The sequence below is a fragment of the Oncorhynchus tshawytscha genome, linkage group LG03, assembly GCF_018296145.1.
Source record: "Oncorhynchus tshawytscha isolate Ot180627B linkage group LG03, Otsh_v2.0, whole genome shotgun sequence".
Classification (NCBI taxonomy): Eukaryota; Metazoa; Chordata; class Actinopteri; order Salmoniformes; family Salmonidae; genus Oncorhynchus; species Oncorhynchus tshawytscha.
Window position 1 is genome coordinate 38,120,761 of NC_056431.1, and position 21,152 is coordinate 38,141,912.

General features: G+C 42.1%; 1 protein-coding gene across 1 annotated transcript in view; it reads left to right on the top strand.

Moving 5' to 3' along the window:
- LOC112235076 (inactive dipeptidyl peptidase 10) overlaps nt 1–21,152 on the top strand; it is a 188,470-nt gene that overhangs the window by 162,696 nt on the left and 4,622 nt on the right. Inside the window, exons 23-25 of the mRNA XM_024403474.2 lie at nt 3,112–3,170; nt 20,047–20,119; nt 20,409–20,482. Coding sequence (XP_024259242.1) covers nt 3,112–3,170; nt 20,047–20,119; nt 20,409–20,482 — 206 coding nt within the window. The remainder of the gene's footprint in view (nt 1–3,111; nt 3,171–20,046; nt 20,120–20,408; nt 20,483–21,152) is intronic.

Consider the following 21,152-nt stretch of genomic DNA (forward strand, 5'->3'; position numbering starts at 1 on the left):
AACAATCGGTAATCAGCATTTTTGGATGCTGATTATGGCCGTTTACATTGCATTTCATGAGGAAACTGTGTGGCAGGCTGACCACCTGTTACGTGAGTGCAGCAAGGAGCCAAGGTAAGTTGCTAGCTAGCATTACACTTGTTTTATAAAAAAAACAATCTTCACATAATCACTAGTTAACTGCACATGGTTGATGATATTACTAGGTTAATTAGCTTGTCCTGCGTTGCATATAATCAATGCAGTGCCTGTTACGTTATCATCGAATCACAGCCTACTTCGCCAAACGGGTGACGATTTAACAAAAGCGCATTTGCGAAAAAAGCACAATCGTTGCACGAATGCATCTAACCATAAACGTCAATGCCTTTCTTAAAATCAATACACAGAAGTATATTTTCTTTAACCTGCATAGTTAGTTAAAATAAATTCATGTTAGCAGACAATATTAACTAGGGAAATTGTGTCACTTCTCTTGCATTCATTGTATGCAGAGTCAGGGCATATGAAACAGTTTGGGCCGCCTGGCTCGTTGCGAACTAATTTGCCAGAATTTTACAAAGTTATGACACAACATTGAAGGTTGTTCAATTTAACAGCAATATTTAGACTTAGGGTTGTCACCTGTTCGATAAAATACGGAAAGATTCCGTATTTCACTGAAAGACTAAACGTTTTATTTTCGAAAGGATAGTTTCCGGATTTGACCATATTAATGACAAAAGGCTCGTATTTCTGTGTTTATTATATTCTAATTAAGTCCATGATTTGATATTTGATAGAGCAGTCTAACTGAGCGGTGGTAGGCAGCAGCAGGCTAATAAGCAGTCATTCAAACTTTACTGCGTTTGCCAGCAGCTCTTAACAATGCTTGATTTCTGCGATGTTAATGACTTCAAGCATATCAGCTCCTGAGATTCGGCTGGCAATACTAAAGTGCCTATTAGAACATCCAATAGTCAAAGGTATATGAAATACAAATGGTATTGAGAGAAATAGTCGACACGTCATAATTCCAATAAAAACTACAACCTAAAACCTCTTAACTGGGAATATTGAAGAACTGGGAATATTGAAGAACTGGGAATATTGAACCACCAGCTTTCATACAGTTGAAGTTGGAAGTTTACATACACTTAGGTTGGAGTCATTAAAACCCATATTTCAACCACTCCACAAATTTCTTGTTAACAAACTAAAGTTTTGGCAAGTAGGTTAGAACATCTACTTTGTGCAGGACACAAGTAAATGTTCCTTTTTTTTTACAGACAGATTATTTCACTTATAATTCAAAGTATCACAATTCCAGTGGGTCAGAAGTTTACATACACTAAGTTGACTGTGCCTTTAAACAGAAAATTATGACATGGCTTTAGAAGCTTTTGATAGGCTAATTGACATCATTTGAGTCAATTGGAGGAGTACCTGTGGATTTATTTCAATGCCTACCTTCAAACTCAGTGCCTCTTGCTTGACATCATGGGAAAATCAAAAGAAATCAACCAAGAACTCAGAAAACAAATTGTAGACCTCCACAAACCCGGTTCATCCTTGGGAGCAATTTTCAAATGCCTGAAGGTACCACTTTCAGCTGTACAAACAATAGTAGGCAAGTATAAACACCATGGGACCACGCAGCCGTCATACCGCTCAGGTAGGAGACGTGTTCTGTCTCCTAGAGATGAACGGACTTTGGTGCGAAAAGGGCAAATCAATCCCAGAACAGTAGTAAAGGACCTTGTAAAGATGCTGGAGGAAACAGGTACAAAGTATCCATATCCACAGTAAAACGAGTCCTATATTGACATAACCTGAAAGGCCGCTCAACAAGGAAGAAGCCACTGCTCCTAAACCTCCATAAAAAAAAGCCAGACTACGGTTTGCAATTGCACATGGGAACAAAGATCATACTTCTTGGAGAAATGTCCCCTGGTCTGATGAAACAAAAATAGAACTGTTTGAATGGGCCAACATTCACATAACTTATTGTGGGAAGCTTGTGGAAGGCTACCCGAAACGTTTGACCCAAGTTAAACAATTTAAAGGCAATGCTACCAAATATTAATTGAGTGTATGTAAACATCTGACCCCCTGGGAATGTTATGAAAGAAACAAAAGCTTAAATAAATAATTCTCTACTATTATACTGACATTTCTCATTCTTAAAATTAGTGACCTAAGACAGGGAATTTTTGCTAGGATTAAATGTCAGGAATAGTGAAAAACTGAGTTTAATTGTATTTGGCTAAGGTGTATGTAAACTTCTGACTTCAACTGTATGTTCTGAGCAAGGAACCTAAACTTGAGCTTTTTTACATGGCACACATTGCATTTTTACTTTCTTCTCCAACACTGTGTTTTTGCATTATTTAAACCAAATTGAGCATGTTTCATTATTTATTTGAAACTAAATATACTTTATGTTTTATATTAAGTAAAATAAAAGTGTTCATTCAGTATTGTTGTAATTGTCATTATTACAAATATATATACTTATATATACATATATATATATATATATATATAGATATATATATCTATATATATATTAAAAATCAGCTGATTAATCGGTATATGCTTTTTTTTGGGTCCTCCAATAATCGGTATCGCAGAATCATAATCAGTCAACCTCTAGCTGCTAGATCGAATCCCCGAGCTGACAAGGTAAAAATCTGTCATTCTGCCTATAAATTAAGCAGTTAACCCACCTTTCCTAGGCTGTCATTGTAAATAAGAATTTGTTCTTTACTGACTTGCCTGGTTAAATAAAGGTCAAATAAAAAAGTTGCCTACTCATAATTGGTTAAAATCACATGATGTCATTGAAAACACTTTATCTTCCCCTATCTTTTTTACTACAAAACATTGAAACGCAAAATGTTCACATGTTAATGTTCGGGTGGTGCTGGAGATATGAAGTTATGATATGAATATGAAGTTGAATAATTGTGTAAGCCCCCCCATTTTTTTTCTCCATTTTGTTTGGATGCAGAATGACAGACATCACTTTTTGTGTAGCGTCAGCAAAAGTAACACTTAGCTCACCTGAAGCACTGAAACGATGTCTGTACCTGCCACCTTTTTAGAGTGTATCGCTTTCTATTTGAACAGCATCAGCATTTTCTGAGCGGTACCTTGGCATGCCATTACGGGACGACAGCAGATATCAGGTGCGTTTGTTTACCGCCTCCCTGCTCTTGTTTGCCGCCTTGTTTAGCTCTTTGAAAGCTCCACGTCGTAGCATCAAATACATGCCTATAGTTAAACCCCCACAGTTACAGAATGTCACTACCATCAAAGTCAGAGGTACTGAGTTTTTTCCCCATTTTCTTTTTATGATGCTTCCAGAGCACAGAGACTTTGTCACTCATCTCCTACAGTAAATTTGACACATTAGCCTATTAAATCTCACTACGTTCGTGTTTTGACGAGCTGCTGAAGGGGGTCATCTGACTTTCCCAGACTCCCCTAAGGTGTGGACCTGGTGCTGTGTCAAACAGCTGGCTCAGTTACACTGATAGGAAAGACAGAACAGTCAGGACTTCTGGACAAAATAAGTAAACTAACTTGGTATACACACTGTTTATTTATATGACTGCAATTTGTACAGCAAACTAACTGAAATAAGCCATTATATCAGAAACAACACAAAACTCTCTCTAACCAATACGGATTGTGCACATAATCCTCAATCTGATTTACATGACACTCACGTCCGTTAGGGACAAGATCATTTATCACAGTATCCATACAGCAGTAATAAAGTACTGTAGGTACCATTGAAATACACACTGAGTGTACAAAACATTAAGAACACCTTTCCTAATATCGCGTTGCACCCCCCACTTTTGCCCTCAGAACAGCCTTAATTCATCGGGGCATTGACTCTACAAGGTGTCGAAAGCATTCCACAGGGATGCTGGCCCATGATGGCTCCAATGCTTCCCACAGTGGTGTCAAGTTGGCTGGATGTCGTTTGGCAGGTGGACCACTCTTGATTCACACGAGAAACTGTTGAAACTCCTGAAAACCCAGGAGCGTTGCAGTTCTTGACACAAACCGGTGCGCCTGTCACCTACTACCATTCAAAGGTACTTTGTATTTTGTCATCAAACTTTATTTGCCACATGCGCCGAATACAACAAGTGTAGACTTTACAGTGAAATGCTTATTTACAAGCCCTTAACCAACAGTACAGTTCAAGAAGAAGAAAATATTTACCAAGTAGGCTAAAATAAAATTAATAATAACAAGTAACACAATATGAATAACAATTACGAGACTATATACAGGGGGCACCGGTACCGAGTGTGCAGGGGTACAGGCTAGTTGAGGAAATCTCTACATGTAGGTGGGTGCAAAGTGACTTTGCATAGGTAGCAAACAAACAGCGAGTAGCAGCACTTTACAAGAGGGGGGGTCAAAGTAAATTGTCCATTGGCTTTTTTTATGAATTGTTCAGCAGCCTAATGGCTTGTGGGTAGAAGCTGTTGAGGAGCCTTTTGGTCCTAGACTTGGCGCTCCGGTACCGCTTGCCGTGCTTGCCGCTTGCAGTCGTCAGCAAACTGAATGATGATGTTGGAGTCGTGTTTGGCCATGCAGTCTTGGAGGAACAGGGAATACAGGAGGGGACTAAGTACACACCCATTATGGGCCCCAGTGTTAAGGATCAGCATGGCGGAAGTGTTGTTGCCTACTCTTACCACCTGGGGGAGCCCGTGAGGAAGTCCTGGATCCAGTTGCAGAGGGAGGTGTTTAGTCCCAGGGTCCTTAGCTTAGTGATGAGCTTCGTGGGCACTATGGTGTTGAACGCTGATCTGTAGTCGATGAACAGCATTCTCACATAGGTGGTCCTTCCAATTGAGATTGCGTCATCTATGGATCTGTTGGTATGCAAATTGGAGTGGGTCTAGGGTGTCCAGGAGGATGCTCTTGATGTGATCCATGACTTTTCAAAGCACTTCATGGCTACCGTCATGAGTGCTATGGGGCGGAAATCATTTAGGCAGGTTACCTTCGCTTCCTTCGGCACAGGGGCAGTTGGTCCGCGCATGCTTTCAGTACACTTTCTGGTAATCCGTATGGCCCAGCGGCTTTGTGAATGTTGACGTGTTTAAATGTTTTGTTCACATAGGCTAGCGAGAGCAATATCACAGTCATCCAGAACAGCTGGAGCTCTTGTACATGCTTCAGTGTTGCTTGCCTCGAAGCGAGCATAACAGGCATTTAGCTCGTCTGGTAGGCTTGTGTCACTGGGCAGCTTGCGTCTGAGTTTCCCTTTGTTGTCCGTAATAGTTTTCAAGCCCTTCCACATCCAATGAGCATCAGAGGCGGTGTAGTAGGATTCAATCTTAATCCTGTATTGACGCTTTGCTTGTTTGATGGTTCGTCTGAGGGTATATCGGGTTTTCTTATAAGCATCTGGATTAGTCTCCTGTAGTGTAGCATCCGCGTCATCTGACCACTTCCGTATTGAGCGAGTCACTGGTACTTCCTGCTTTAGTTTTTGCTTGTAAGCAGGAATCGGGAGGATAGAATTGTGGTCAGATTTGCCAAATGGAGGGCGGGGGAGAGCTTTGTATGCATCTCTGTGTGTGGAGTAAAGGTGGTCTAGGATTTTTTTCCCCCTGGTTGCACATGTGACATGCTGGTAAAAATTTGGTAAAACTGATTTGAGTTTGTCTGCATTAAAGTCCCTGTCCACTAGGTAAACCGCTTATGGGTGAGCATTTTCTTCTTTACTTATGGCCTTATAGTTGGTTGAGAGCGGTCTTAGTGCCAGCTTTGCTTGTGGTGGTAAATCGATGGCTACGAATAATACAGATGAGGACTCTCTTGGTAGATAGTGTGGTCGACAGCTTATCTTAAGGTACTCTACCTCAGGTGAGCAATACCTCGAGACTTCTTTAATATTAGACATTGCACACCAGATATTATTGACAAAAAGACACACACCCCCACCCCTCGTCTTACCAGAGGTAGCGTCTCTGTTCTGCCAGTGCATGGAAAATCCCGCCAGCTCTATATTGTCCGTTTCTTTGTTCAGCCACGTCTTGGTGATACATAACATGTTACAGTTTTTAATGTCCCGTTGGTAGTATAATCTTAATAGTAGGTCATCAATTACATTTTTTACGATTGCACGTTAGCATGGAGAACAGAAGACATTGAGCGTTTACTCGCTCGCCTCTGGATTCGCAGAACGATCCCCGACCTGCGTCCCCTTTTCCGGCATCTTTTCTTCATGTAATAAATCAAATCAAATCAAATCAAATTTTATTTGTCAAATTTTATTTGTCACATACACATGGTTAGCAGATGTTAATGCGAGTGTAGCGAAATGCTTGTGCTTCTAGTTCCGAAAATGCAGTAATAACGAACAAGTAATCTAACTAACAATTCCAAAAAAACTACTGTCTTATACACAGTGTAAGGGGATAAAGAATATGTACATAAGGATATATGAATGAGTGATGGTACAGAGCAGCATAGGCAAGATACAGTAGATGATATCGAGTACAGTATATACATATGAGATGAGTATGTAAACCAAGTGGCATAGTTAAAGTGGCTAGTGATACATGTATTACATAAGGATGCAGTCGATGATATAGAGTACAGTATCTACGTATGCATATGAGATGAATAATGTAGGGTAAGTAACATTATATAAGGTAGCATTGTTTAAAGTGGCTAGTGATATATTTACATCATTTCCCATCAATTCCCATGATTAAAGTGGCTGGAGTAGAGTCAGTGTCATTGACAGTGTGTTGGCAGTAGCCACTCAATGTTAGTGGTGGCTGTTTAACAGTCTGATGGCCTTGAGATAGAAGCTGTTTTTCAATAGGTGTGGATCTGGGCCTGTTCCAGTGAAAGCAGGTTATCCTTCTCATCGGACTAGTGAAAGAAAAAAGTTTATTCCAGTCCGCGGTGAGTAATCGCTTTTCCGATGTCCAGAATTTATTTTCGGTCATGAGAGACGGCAGCAGCAACATTATGTATACAATAAGTTGAAAAAAATAAGTTCCACAAAAAGCAAAAAAAATGACAAAATTGCACAATTGGTTGGGAGAATGTAAAACATCAGCCATGTTCTTCGGCACCATCTTCACCCTCTGAATGTCCTTGCCTCAATTGTCTCAAGGCTTCAAAATGTTTTTTTACCCGTCTACTCCCCTTCATCAACACTGATTAAAGTGGATTTAACAAGTGACATCAAGAAGGGATTGTGGCATTCACCTGGTCAGTCTGTCATGAAAAGAGCAGGTGTTCTTAATGTTTATACACTCAGTGAATATTCATTGTTTTTGATTGAGGACTGAGAATGGACCACTCCGGAACATGCAACACCTCTTGGAAAGCCAGTATGGTATGTCTTTGGCATCAAAATGGGTGTAATTATTTTTCAGAAAGATTTAACTACAGCAGGTTTTTCCTTTACTTTATACCTGGGCTTTGCACCTTAATTTTTTTATTTCAATCCTCACAATCCTCCCAGTCCCTGCCGGTGACAAGCATATCAACAACATGATTTTGCATTCACAAAACATGAAAATACAGTGCATTCCCTCCACATTACTGGCCTGTACGACAAAGTGAAAAGAACGTCTGCCAACACCTTGCACAGTCTTCACATTTTGCTTCCTTCAAATTTATTCTGAAAGGGATTACATTTGATAGTTTTCCTACAAATCTACAGAACCTATAGTACCAGTCAAAAGTTTGGACACACCCACTCATTCAAGGGTTTTTATTTATTTTTACTATTTTCTACTTTGTGGAATAATAGTGAAGACATCAAAACGATGAAAGAACACATATGGAATCATCTGGTTAACCAAAGAAGTGTGAAACAAATGAAAATATATTTTATATTATAGATTATTCAAAGTAGCCACCCTTTGCCTTGATGACAGCTTTGCACACTCTTGGCATTCTCTCAACCAGCTTCATGAGTTAGTCACCTGGAATGCATTTCAATTAACAGGTGTGCCTTGTTAAAAGTTCATTTGTCTAATTTCTTTCTTTCCTGAATGCATTTGAGACAATCAGTTGTGTTGTGTCAAGGTAGAGGTGGTACACAGATAATAGCCCTATTTGGCAAAAGACCAAGACAATATTATGACAAGAAATGCTCAAATAAGCAAAGAGCAACGACATTCAATCAATACTTTAAGACATGAAGGTCAGTCAATGCAGAACATTTCAAAAACGTTGACAGTTTCTTCAAGTGCAGTCATAAAAACCATCAAGCTCTATGATGAAACTGGCTCTCATGAAGGTCGCCACAGGAAAGGAATATCCAGACTTAACTCTGCGGCAGAGGTTAAGTTCATTAGAGTTACCAGCCTCTGAAATTTCAGGCCAAATAAATGCTTCACAGAGTTCAAGTAACAGACACATCTCAACATCAACTGTTCAGAGACTGAGTGAATCAGGCCTTCATGGTCAAATTGCTGCAAAGAAACCACTACAAAAGATATATGTGTATATATACAGTGGGGCAAAAAGGTATTTAGTCAGCCACCAATTGTGCAAGTTCTCCCACTTAAAAAGATGAGATTTTTTTTCTAATTTTGTCTGTCATAGTTGAAGTGTACCTATGGGGGAACTTGCACAATTGGTGGCTGACTAAATACTTGTTTTGCCCAACTGTATATATATATATATATATATATATATCTTCACTGACATTTTCAACCTCTCCCTGACGAGTCTGTAATTCCTACATGTTTCAAGCAGACCGCCATAGTCCCTGTGCCCAGAAGTGAAGATAACCTGCCTAAATGACTTCCTCCCTGTATCACTAACGTCGGTAGCCATGAAGTGCTTTGAAATGCTGGTCATGGCTCACATCAACAGCATCATCCCGGAAACTCTAGACCCACTCCAATTCGCATACCGCCCCAAAAGAATCTCAATCACACTCCACACTGCCATTTCCCACCTGAACAAAAGGAACACCTACAGTTCAAGTCGGAAGTTTACATACACCTTAGCCAAATAGAATAACACTCAGTTTTTCACTATTTTTTTTTACATGTAATCCTAGTAAAAATTCCCTGTCTTAGGTCAGTTAGGATCACCACTTTGTTTTAAGAATGCGAAATGTCAGAATAATAGTAGAGAGAATTATTTATTTCAGCTTTTATTTCTTTCATCACATTGACAGTGAGTCAGAAGTTTACATACACTCAATTAGTATTTGGTAGCATTGACTTTAAATGTTTTAACTTGGGTCAAACGTTTCGGGTAGCCTTCTACAAGCTTCCCACAATAAGTTGGGTGAATTTTGTCCCATACCTCCTGACAGAGCTGGTGGAACTGAGTCAGGTTTGTAGCCCTCCTTGCTCGCTCACACTTTTTCAGTTCTACCCACACTTTTTCTATAGGTTTGAGCTATAGGTCAGGGCTTTGTGATGACCACTCCAATATCTTGATTTTGTTGTGCTTAAGCCATTTTTCCACAACTTCGGAAGTATGCTTGGTGTCATTGTCCATTTGGAAAACCCATTTGCGACCAAGCTTTAACTTCCTGACTGATGTCTTGAGATGTTGCTTCAATATATCCACCATTTTCCTGCCTCATGATGCCATCTATTTTGTAAAGTGCACCAGTCTCTCCTACATCAAAGCACCCCCACAGCATGATGCTGCCACCCCTGTGGTTCACGGTTGGGATGGTGTTCTTTCGGCTTGCAAGCGTCCCCCTTTTCCTCCAAACATAACAATGGTCATTATGGCCTAACAGTTCTATTGTTGTTTAATCAGACCAGAGGACATTTCTCCAAAAAGTACGATCTTTGTCCCCATGTGCAGTTGCAACCCGTAGTCTGGCTTTCTTTATGGCAGTTTTTGAGCAGTGGCTTCTTCCTTGCTGAGCGGCCTTTCAGTTTATGTCGACATAGGACTCGTTTTACTGTGGATATAGATACTTTTGTACCTGTTTTTTCCAGAATCTTCACAAGGTCCTTTGCTGTTGTTCTGGGATTTATTTGAACTTTTTGCACCAAAGTACTTTCATCTTTAGGAGACAGAACACATCTCCTTCCTGGGCGGTATGACGGCTGAGTTGTCCCATGGTGTTAATACTTGCGTACTATTGTTTGTACAGATGAAAGTGGTACCTTCAGCTATTTGGAAATTGCTTCCAAGGATGAACCAGACTTGTGGAGGTCTACAATTGTTTTTCTGAGGTCTTGGCTGATTTATTTTGATTTTCCTATGAAGTCAAGAAAAGAGGCACTGAGTTTGAAGGTAGGCCTTGAAATACATCAACAGGTGCACCTCCAATTGACTCAAATTATGTCAATTAGCCTATCAGAAGCTTCTAAAGCTATGACATCATTTTCTGTAATTTTCCTAGATGTTTAAAGGCACAGTCAACTAAGTGTATGTAAACTTCTGACCCACTGGAATTGTTATACAGTGTATTATAAGTTAAATAATCGTTGTAAAAATGTACTTGTGTCATGCACAAAGTAGATATCCTAACCGACTTGCCAAAACTCTAGATGGTTAACAAGAAATTTGTGGAATGGTTGAAAAACAAGTTTTAATGACTCCAACCTGAATGTTTGTAAACTTCCGACTTCAACTGTATGTGAGAATGCTGTTCATTGACTACAGCTCATGGTCAACACCATAGTGACCTTAAAGCTCGTCACTAAGCTAAGGACCCTGGGACTAAACCCCTCCCTCTTCAACTGGATTCTGGACTTCCTGACCCTCAGATGGGTCACCCTCAGATGGTAAGGGTAGGCAACAACACATCTACCACGCTGATCCTCAACACTGGGGCCCCTCAGGGTTGCGTGCTTAGTCCCTTCCTGTACTCCCTGTTCACCTGTGACTGCTTGGCCAAGCGCGACTCCAACACCATCGGTAAGTTTGCTGATAACACAACAGTGGTGGGCCTGATCACCGACAACAAAGAGACAGCCTATAGGGAGGAGGTCAGAGACCTGGCAGTGTGGTGCCAGGGCAACAACCTCTCCTTCAACGTAAGCAAGACAAAGGAGATGATCGTGGACTACAGGAAAAGGAGGGCCGAACACACCCCCATTCACATCAACGGGGCTGCAGTGGAGTGGGTCGAGAGTTCCAAGTTCCTTGGTGTCCACATCACCAATGAACTATCATGGTCCAAGCACACCAAGAAAGTTGTGAATATGGCACAACAACACCTTTTCCCCCTCATGAGACTGAAAAGGTTTGCCATGGGTCCCAGATCCTCAAAACATTCTACAGCTGCACCATCGAGACTATCCTGACCAGTTGCATCACCGCCTGGTATGGTACCCACTTGGCATTCGACCATAAGGCGCTACAGAGGGTAGTGCGTACAGCCCAGCACATCACAGGGGCCAAGCTTCCTTCCATCCAGGACCTATATACTAGATGGTGTCAGAGGAAGGCCCAAAAAATTGTCAAAGACTCCAGTCTCCCAAGTCATAGACTGTTCTCTCTGCTACCGAACGAAAGCGGTGCCGGAGCGCCAGGTCTATGTCCAAAAGGCTGCTTAAACAGCTTCTACCCCCTTTGTTTTTACACTGCTGCTACTCACTGTTTACTGTCTATGCATAGTCACTTTACCATTACCTACATGTACAAATGACCTTGACTACCTGTAATCCTGCACATTGACTCAGCACCCCTACCCCTGTATATAACCTCGTTATTGTTATGTTATTGTGTTACTTTTTATTTTATTTTTTACTTTACTTTATTTATAAAATATTTTCTTAACTCTATTTCTTGAACTAAATTGTTGGTTAAGGGCTTGTAAGTAAGTATTTCACAGTAACGTCTACACCTGTTGTATTCAGCGTACTTGACAAATAATGTTTAATTTGATTTGAACCCACTCCACAGTTTCCAAGTAAATGAAAATGATAGAGAATTGATTGTCTTGATCGCATATGTCTTCCAGCTCCAGAATTAAAACTTGGTGGAAGCATCTTTGGCAGCCTCTGTGACTCATTTTTTATGATATTCTACCAACTTTGCAGAACTCTTAGGGCAACACACTACCTTTCAAAAGTTTGGGGTCAGTTAGAAATGTCCTTGTTTTACATGAAAACAAAATGAATAGAAAATATAGTCAAGACTTTGACAAGGTTATAAATAACGATTTTTAATTGAAATAATAAATGTGTGCTTCAAACTTTGCTTTCGTCAAAGAATCCTCCATTGGCAGCAATTACAGCCTTGCAGACCTTTGTCATTCTAGTTGTCAATTTCTTGAGGTAATCTGAAGAGATTTCACCCCATGCTTCCTGAAGCACCTCCGACAAGTTGGATTGGCTTGATGGGCACTTCTTACACTTCTTATTTTTTTGGGGGGCGGCAGGGTAGCCTAGTGGTTAGAGCGTTGGACTAGTAACTGGAAGGTTGCGAGTTCAAACCCCCGAGCTGACAAGGTACAAATCTGTCGTTCTGCCCCTGAACAGGCAGTTAACCCACTGTTAACCCACCAGGCTGTCATTGAAAATAAGAATGTGTTCTTAACTGACTTGCCTGGTTAAATAAAGGTAAAAAAAAATAAAAAATTACCATGCTTGACAGCTGGCGTCAAGCACTCCTCCAGCATCTTTACATTTTTTCTGTGTCCCATGAATGTTCTTCTTTGTTATCCGAACATCTCGAACTTAAAAAAATAAGATGGGCAAAAGACCAGAAACTGGATAGAGGAATATTGGAAAAAAGTGTTATGGACAGACAGTCCATAACACTTTTTTCCAATATTCCTCTATCCAGTTTCTGGTCTTTTGCCCATCTTATTTTTTTTTTTAATTGACCAGTCTGGGATATGGCCTTGTCTTTTCAACTCTGCCTAGAAGGCCAGCATCGCGGAGTCGCCTCTTCACTTTTGACGTTGAGACTGGTGCTTTGCGGGTACTATTTAATGAAGCTGCCAGTTGAGGACTTGTGAGGCGTCTGTTTCTCAAACTAGACACTCTAATGTACTTGTCTTCTTCCTCAGTTGTGCACCGGGCCTCCCACTCCTCTTTATTTTCTGGTTAGAGGCAGTTTGCGCTGTTCTGTGAAGGGAGAAGTACACAGCATTGTACGAGATCTTCAGTTTCTTGGCAATTTCTCGCATGGAATAGCCTTCATTTCTCAGAACAAGAATAGACTAAAGAGTTTCAGAAGAAAGTTATTTATTTCTGGCCATTTTGAGCCTGTAATCGAACCCACAAATGCTGATGCTCCAGATACTCAAGTAGTCCAAAGGCGGCCAGTTTTATTGCTTCTTTAATCAGTACAACAGTTTTCAGCTGTGCTAACATTATTGCAAAATGGTTTTCTAATGATCAATTAGCCTTTTAAAATGATAAACTTGGATTAGATAACACAATGTGCCATTGCTGATAATGGGCCTCTGTGCACCTATGTAGATATTCCATTTAAAAAATAATCCGTTTCCAGCGACAATAGGCAATTTCAACATTAATAATGTCCACACTGTATTTGTGATCGATTTGATGTTTTTTTATGGACAAAAATACGTGATTTTCTTTCTCTAAATGACACCAAACTGTTGAACAGTAGTGTATATCCATTGTTTTTGTAAAAATGTCTCAAGCTCAGTACATTTGGTTGGAAATCATTGATGGATAATAATTTTCAAACCTTGTTTGAGATTATTCAAGCTGTTTAGACTTTTTCACCAAGTATGGATTGTCACTAGATCACTCAGGAACATTCAACACCTCCTGGAAAGCCATTCTGGCATTTTCTTTGGCATTCTTTTTTTTGTTTATAATTGTCCTGCTCTATCCCAGGTTTAGTTTATCAGAAGACTGAGACAGGTTGTCCTCTAACTTTTTACCTGGGCTTTGCTCTTTGCCCTAGTCCCTGCCGGTGACAAGCATACCCATAACATGATGCTGCCGACACAATACTTAAAAATACAGAGGGTTTCACTCTGTGTTATGTTGTATTGGATTTGACTCAAACCTGTTGTTTTTTATTTCGCCTCACAAGTTCATTTCTTTGCTGTGTTGTCTTGCAGTATTACTTAACAGGCTTGTTGCAAACAGAACGGATAACTTGAAGTGGATATTTTTTAACACAGCCTTCACTTTGTAATACAGGCCAATAATGTTGAGTGAATGCACTGTATTTTTAAGTTTTAAGGTTGCAAAATCATGTTATGGATATGCTTGTCACTTTCAGGGACTGGGTAGTTTGTGAAGATTAAAATAAAAATGAAAGGAGGAAAGCCCAGGTACAAAGTTAAAGAAAAACCTGCCGTAGGCTTTTGAAAACCCTGGGGAGTTTTATTTTTCAGTGGAATAATTACACCCATTACACAATTACACCCAAAGACACACCAGAGTGGCTTTTAAAGAGATGTTGAGTGTTCCTGAATGGTCCATTCTCAGTCTGCAATCAAAAATAATGTATATAGACTGAGTGTACAAAACATTTTAGAACGGCTCTTTCCATGACATAGACTGGTGAATCCAGGTGAAAGCTATAATCCCTTCTTGATGTTACTTGTTAAATCCACTTCAATCAGTGTAGATGAAGGGAAGGACACAGGTTAAATAAGAATTTAGACATGGATTGTGTATGTGTGCCTTTCTGAGGGTGAATAGGCAAGACAAAAGATGTAAGTGCCTTTAAAGAGAGTATGGTAGTAATGTGCCAGGTGCACCGGTGTCAAGAACTAAAACACTGCTGGGTTTTTCACGTTCAACAGATTTTTGTGAGTTCTTTCAATTGAAAGTGTGGGTTCACAGCTCCAATCCAGATGTGTTGGTCATTACTGAGACGTGGTTAAGGAGGAGTGTTTAGAATGCTGATGTTAACCTTTCTGGTTATAACCTTTTTCTGCAAGACAGATCTTCCAAAGATCTGGGGGAGTGGCAATTTTTACCAAGGATCACCTTCAGTGCTCGGTTGTCTACACCAAGTCTGTCACCAAACAATTTGATTAGCTGGTTTTAAGCATTAAAACCAAATAGCTATTTTTTGACTGTTGCTGGGTGCTATCGTCCTCCATCAGCACCAGCCTGTACCCTAAGCTCTCTTCTGGCCCCTTTACACTTTGTCCTGCTAGGTGACCAAAACTGGGACATGCTTAAACCACCTGACTAAGTCCCAAAGCAATGGGACTCCCTAAATCTTTCTCAGATTATTACCAATCCCACAACGTGTTACTCCAAACAAACAGTTCTCTCCTCGATGTTATCCTCTCAAATAACCCTGATAGGTATCAGTCTGGTGTTTCGGTAATGACCTTGGAGATCACTGTTTTACAGCCTGTGTTCGTAATGGCTGCTCAGTGAAATGACTTGTCCTGATTTGCCATAGACCCTTGCTGAGAAACTTGAATGAGCAAGCCTTCCTGTAAAATGGTATAGAATCAGCTTGATCCCCTCTGTCGAAGGACCTTCTTTTTTATATTTTCTGTGGTATTGTTAATAAACACGCCCCCATAAAGAAAATGATAATTAGAAACATGTTCAACCCCTGGTTTGACCGTGATCTTGCAGAGTTACTCCTTCTCAATAATTGCATTTGGCGAAAGGCTCGGCACACGCATAGTCAGTCGCTTTGAGGAGCGGTGTTATCATTCCAGAACAATGTGTGCTGGTTCTAAGCACCGTGTCTCCAGTGCGCCTCCAAAGCCGGGTACGTCCTGTGTCAGCTCCTCGCACTTGTCGTGCGAAGGTTGTCATCTGTCCAGGACACGTTGTGCCAGCTTTACGCTCCAGACCTCCAGTGCGCCTCCACATCCCAGTACGTCCTGAGCCGGTTCTACGCACCGTGTCTTCAGTGCGCCTCCACAGCCCGGTGCATCCTGTGCCAGCTCCCCGCACTTGCCGTGCGAAGGTTGTCATCTGTCCAGTACACGTTGTGCCAGCTCTACGCTCCATTCCTCCAGTGTGCCTCCACAGCCCGGTACGTCCTGTGCTGGCTCCACGCTCCAGGCCTCCTGTGTGTCTCTCCAGCACAGTACGTCCTGTGTCGGCTCTACGCACCTGGCCTCCTGTGTGTCTCCCCAGCCCGGTATGCCCTGTGCCAGCTCCACGCACTAGGCCTCCAGTGCGTCTCCCCAGCCTGGTACGCCCTGTGCCAGCTCCACGCACCAGGCCTCCAGTGACGGTCTGCAGTCCAGAGTCTCCAGCGACGGACTGCAGTCCGGAGCCTCCTGCGACGGTTCCCAGTCCAGAGCCTCCAGCGACAGTTCCCAGTCTGGAGCCTCCAGCGACGGTTCCCAGTCCAGAGCCTCCAGCATCGGGTCCCAGTCTGGAGCCTCCAGCGACGGTCTGCAGTCCGGATTTATGATTTATGATTTATGGCCCGGAGCCTCCAGTGACGATCCATGGCCCGGAGCCTCCAGTGATGATCCATGGTCCGGAGCCTCCTGCGAGGGTTCCCAGTACGGAGCCTCAGCGAGGGTTCCCAGTCCGGAACCTCCTGCGAGGTTTCCCAGTACGGAGCCTCCAGCGAGGGTTCCCAGTCCGGAGTCCCCGGCGACGATCCACGGTCCGGAGCTTCCGGCGACGATCCACGGTCCGGTTCCTCCGGCGACGATCCACGGTCCGGTTCCTCCGGCGACGATCCACGGTCCGGAGTCCCCGGCGATGATCCACGGTCCGGTTCCTCCGGCGACGATCCATGGTCCGGATTTTCCGGCGACGATCCCCGCATCAGAGTCGCCACCGAAGCGGGCAGATCCGTGATTGGAGCGGGATCTATGTCCCGCACCGGAGCCGCCACCGAGGCTAGATACCCTCCCGGACCCCCCCTATAGAGTCAGGTTTCTCGTCCGGTGTCCGCGCCTTTGGGGGTAATGTCACGCCCTGACCTTAGAGATCCTCTATTTTGGCTAGGTCGGGGTGTGACTAGGGTGGGCATTATAGTTTCTTTATTTCTCGGTTGGCCTGGTATGGTTCCCAATCAGAGGCAGCTGTCTATCGTTGTCTCTGATTGGGGATCATACTTAGGCAGCCTTTTCCCACCAGTTTGTTGTGCGATCTTGTTTTAGTATTGTTGCTGCGCGTTCGTTTCTTTGCTCTTTATTGTTTTTGTGCCGGTTCACATATAATAAAAGATGATGAACCCAAACCACGCTGCATTTTGGTCCAATTCTTACAACAATGTTCGTGACATCCTCACAGCTGCCCATGTCCCTTAATGTTGATGATGTGGTTGTTAATAACAAGAAGTACATGGCTGAGCTCTTTAATCACCACTTCGTTAAGTCATGATTCCTATTGTACTTAGACATGCCTCCTTGCCCGTCCAACATTTCCTCAACTCCCATCCCTTCTAATGGGACTATCCCCGATGCTTCTCCCTCTTTTTTCCCCCTTCCTCGCTACAAAGTTTCTCCCTGCAGGCAGTCACTGAGAAAGGAAAAAGGAGCTCCTTAAGCTTGACCCCAAAAAAACATCTGGGTCAGATGGTTTAGACCCTTTCTTCTTTAAGGTTGCTGCCCCTATCATCGCCAAGCCTATCTCCAACCTTTTTAACCTGTCTATCCTTTCTGGGGAGGTTCCCATTGTTTGGAATGCAGCCACGGTTCTTCCTTTATTTAAAGGGGAGATCAAGCTGATCCTAACTGTCTAATTTAGCCTTTTGTGTCAAAAGTTTTGGAAAAACTTGTCTAATCAACTGCCTGGCTTTCTTGATGTCTATAGTATTCTCTCGGGTATGCAATCTGATTTCCGCTCAGGTTATGGATGTGTCACTGCAACCTTAAAGGTCTGCAATGAGGTCACCATTGCCCTTGATTCTAAGAAATATTGTGCTGCCATTTTTATTGACTTGGCCAAAGCTTTTCATACGGTAAACCCTTCCATTCTTGTGGGCCAGCTAAGGAGTATTGTTGTCTATGAGGGGTCTTTGGCATGGTTTGCTAACTACCTCTCTCAAAGAGTGCAGTGTATAAAGTCAGAAAATCTGCTGTCTCAGCCACTGCCTGTCACCAAGGGAATACCCCAAGGCTCATCCTAGGCCCCACGCTCTTCTCAATTTACATAAACAACATAGCTCAGGAAGTAGGAAGCTCTCTCATTAATTTATATGCAGATGATACAGTCTTATTCTCAGCTGGACCCTCCCTGGATTTTATGTTAAATTCTCTACAACAAAGCTTTCTTACCAGGCTCTGTCGCAGCCAGCCGTGACCCGCAGACCGTTGGGGTGGCACACAATTGGCTCAGCGTCGTCCAGGTTAGGTGAGGGTTTGGTCGGCAGGGATATCCTTGTCCCATCGCGCACTAGCAACTCCTGTGAAGGACCGGGCGCAGTGCACGCTGACACAGTCGCCAGGTGCATGGTGTTTCCTCCAACACATTGCACATTGGTGTGGCTGGCTTCCGGGTTAAGTGGGCATTGTGTCAAGAAGCAGTGCGGCTTGGTTGGGTTGTGTCCACAGGTGTGTTTACTACCTCTGAGGATTTAGAGCTTGAGGAAGTCACCTCATACAAGTACTTGGGAGTATGGCTAGACGGTACACTGTCCTTCTCTCAGCACATATCAAAGCTGCAGGCTAAAGTTAAATCTAGACTTGGTTTTCTCTATCGTAATCGCTCCTCTTTCACCCAAGCTGCCATACTAACCCTGATTCAGATGACCATCCTACCCATGCTAGATTACGGAGACGTAATTTATAGATCGGCAGGTAAGGGTGCTCTCGAGCGGCCAGATGTTCTTTACCATCCGGCCATCAGATGTGCCACCAATGCTCCTTATAGGACACATCACTGGACTCTATACTCCTCTGTAAACTAGTCATCTCTGTATACCCCTCGCAAGACCCACTGGTTTATGCTTATTTATAAAAACCCTCTTAGGCCTCACTCCCCTCTATCTGAGATATGTACTGCAGCCCTCATCCTCCACATACAACACCTGTTCTGTCAGTCACATTTTGTTAAAGATCCCCAAAGCACACACATCCCTGGGTCGCTCCGCTTTTCAATTCGCTGCAGCTAGCTACTGGAACGAGCTGCAACAAACACTCAAACTGGACATTTTTATCTCAATCTCTTCATTCAAAAACTCAATCATGGACACTCCTACTGACAGTTGTGGCTGCTTTGTGTGATGTATTGTTGACTCTACCTTCTTGTCCTTTGTGCTGCTGTCTGCCCGATAATGTGCCCAATAATGTTTGCACCATGTTTTGTGATGCTACCATGTTTGTTGCTACCATGTTTTTGTTATGTTGTGTTGCTACCATGCTGTGTTGTCATGTGTTGCTGCCTTGCTATGTTGTTGTCTTAGGTCTCTCTTTATATAGTGTTGTGTTGACTCTCTTGTCATGATGTGTGTTTTGTCCTATATTTATATTTTATTCATTTTTTGTATTTTTAATCCCAGCCCCCGTCCCTGCAGGAGGCCTTTTGCCTTTTGGTAGGCCGTCATTGTAAATATGAATTTGTTCTTAACTGACTTGCCTAGTTAAAGTAAGGTTAAATAAAAATAAAATCAAGAATGGTCCACCACCCAAAGGTCATCCAGCCAACATGACACAACTGTGGAAGCATTGGAGTTGACATGGGCCAGCATCCCTGTGGAATGCTTTCGACACATTGTAGAATCCATGCCCCGACGAAATGAGACTGTTCTGAGTGCTAAAGCGTAGGTGGAACTCAATATTAGAAATGTGTTCTTAATGTTTTGTACACTCAGTGTGTGTTGCCATAAGAGTTGTACAATGTTGATAGAATCGGATTAAAAAATGATTCACAACTGTAATGGCTGCCAAAGGTTATTTTACCAAGTATTATCTCTGGGGTGTGAAGGCACACAATCAATACATCTTCATTTTTTAAATATATATGTTTATTTTTTTACTTTGAAAGTGTTGAGTAAGATGTGTAGATCGATAAAAAACAAAATCTAATTTAATACATTTTTAGATGTAATTTTTCAGCAGCAGAATGTGAAGACTGTGCAAGGGATGTATAGACTTTCACTAGCCACTAGGAATGCTTGTTGACCTTCCCTTTCTAACAATATGCCAGCAAACTCTTTCTAATACTCTTAACACTTCTATGGTTGGCTCTGTTGCAGTTCTCCAGTGTGTTGCAGAATGTCCAGCCACTGAGGGAACAGACTCTGATGCTTGTACACGGCACAGCAGATGGTGAGTGACTAACTATGTGAAACCAAGAAAAAGGCATCAACAATGATCTGGGGTCAGTTATGTAGCTGTTGTGTTATTATTTACTATGTAGGACCAGTCTGCAGTGTGCGTCTTGCCAAACGACACTTAAAACAGCAATAATCTAACAATGACAAAAACTGAAGAACTTTTAACAAAAATGACAGTTTTTAATGAAATATATGTTTTCTGTCATTATGTGATCTTGCTGCTCTACCCCATGACGATTCAAGCGGAATTCTGCTGACACATTTTCCTATGCTTCTTTCAGCCAATGTCCACTTTCAGCATACTGCTGAGCTCATTAAGAACCTTGTGAAAGTTGGAGCAAACTACTCGATGCAGGTATGGAGAATGTCATTGCCCACTATACTGTAGAATACAGGTTCTGTGTAGGTACACTAGATTCTTTAAGCCATAAGTCTACCCAAGCTATGGTTGCTTTAAATGTATACTAACAGTAATGAAAATATGCAGTACCCTACCCATGCTATGTATGTACAGTATGTTACTGTAGTGTCTGTAGTACCATAAACATACAGTAACACCAGCCACTGCATATAGGGAAGGGCACTCAGCTTCTACTGCACTGGCTCAGATGAATGATGATTGGCTAAAATACATGGATAATACAATGATAGTTGGAGCTGTATAGTTATATTTCAGTGCAGCCTTTGATGTTATTGATCATCATTTGTTACTGAAAAACTCACTTGCTCTGGCTTTACGTCTCCTGTCATCAAATGGTCGGAAAGTTACTTATCCAATAGAACCCAGAGAGTGTTCTTCAATGGGGTGGGAGTGTGGCCTAGTGGTTATGGCCTAGTGGTTAGAGTGTTGGACTAGTAACTAAAAGGTTGCAAGTTCAAATCCCAGAGCTGACAAGGTTACAAATCTGTCATTCTGCCCATGAACAGGCAGTTAACCCACTGTTCCTAGGCCATTATTGAAAATAATAATTTGTTCTTTAACTGACTTTCCTAGTTAAATATAGGTTTAAAAAAAATGGAAGCTT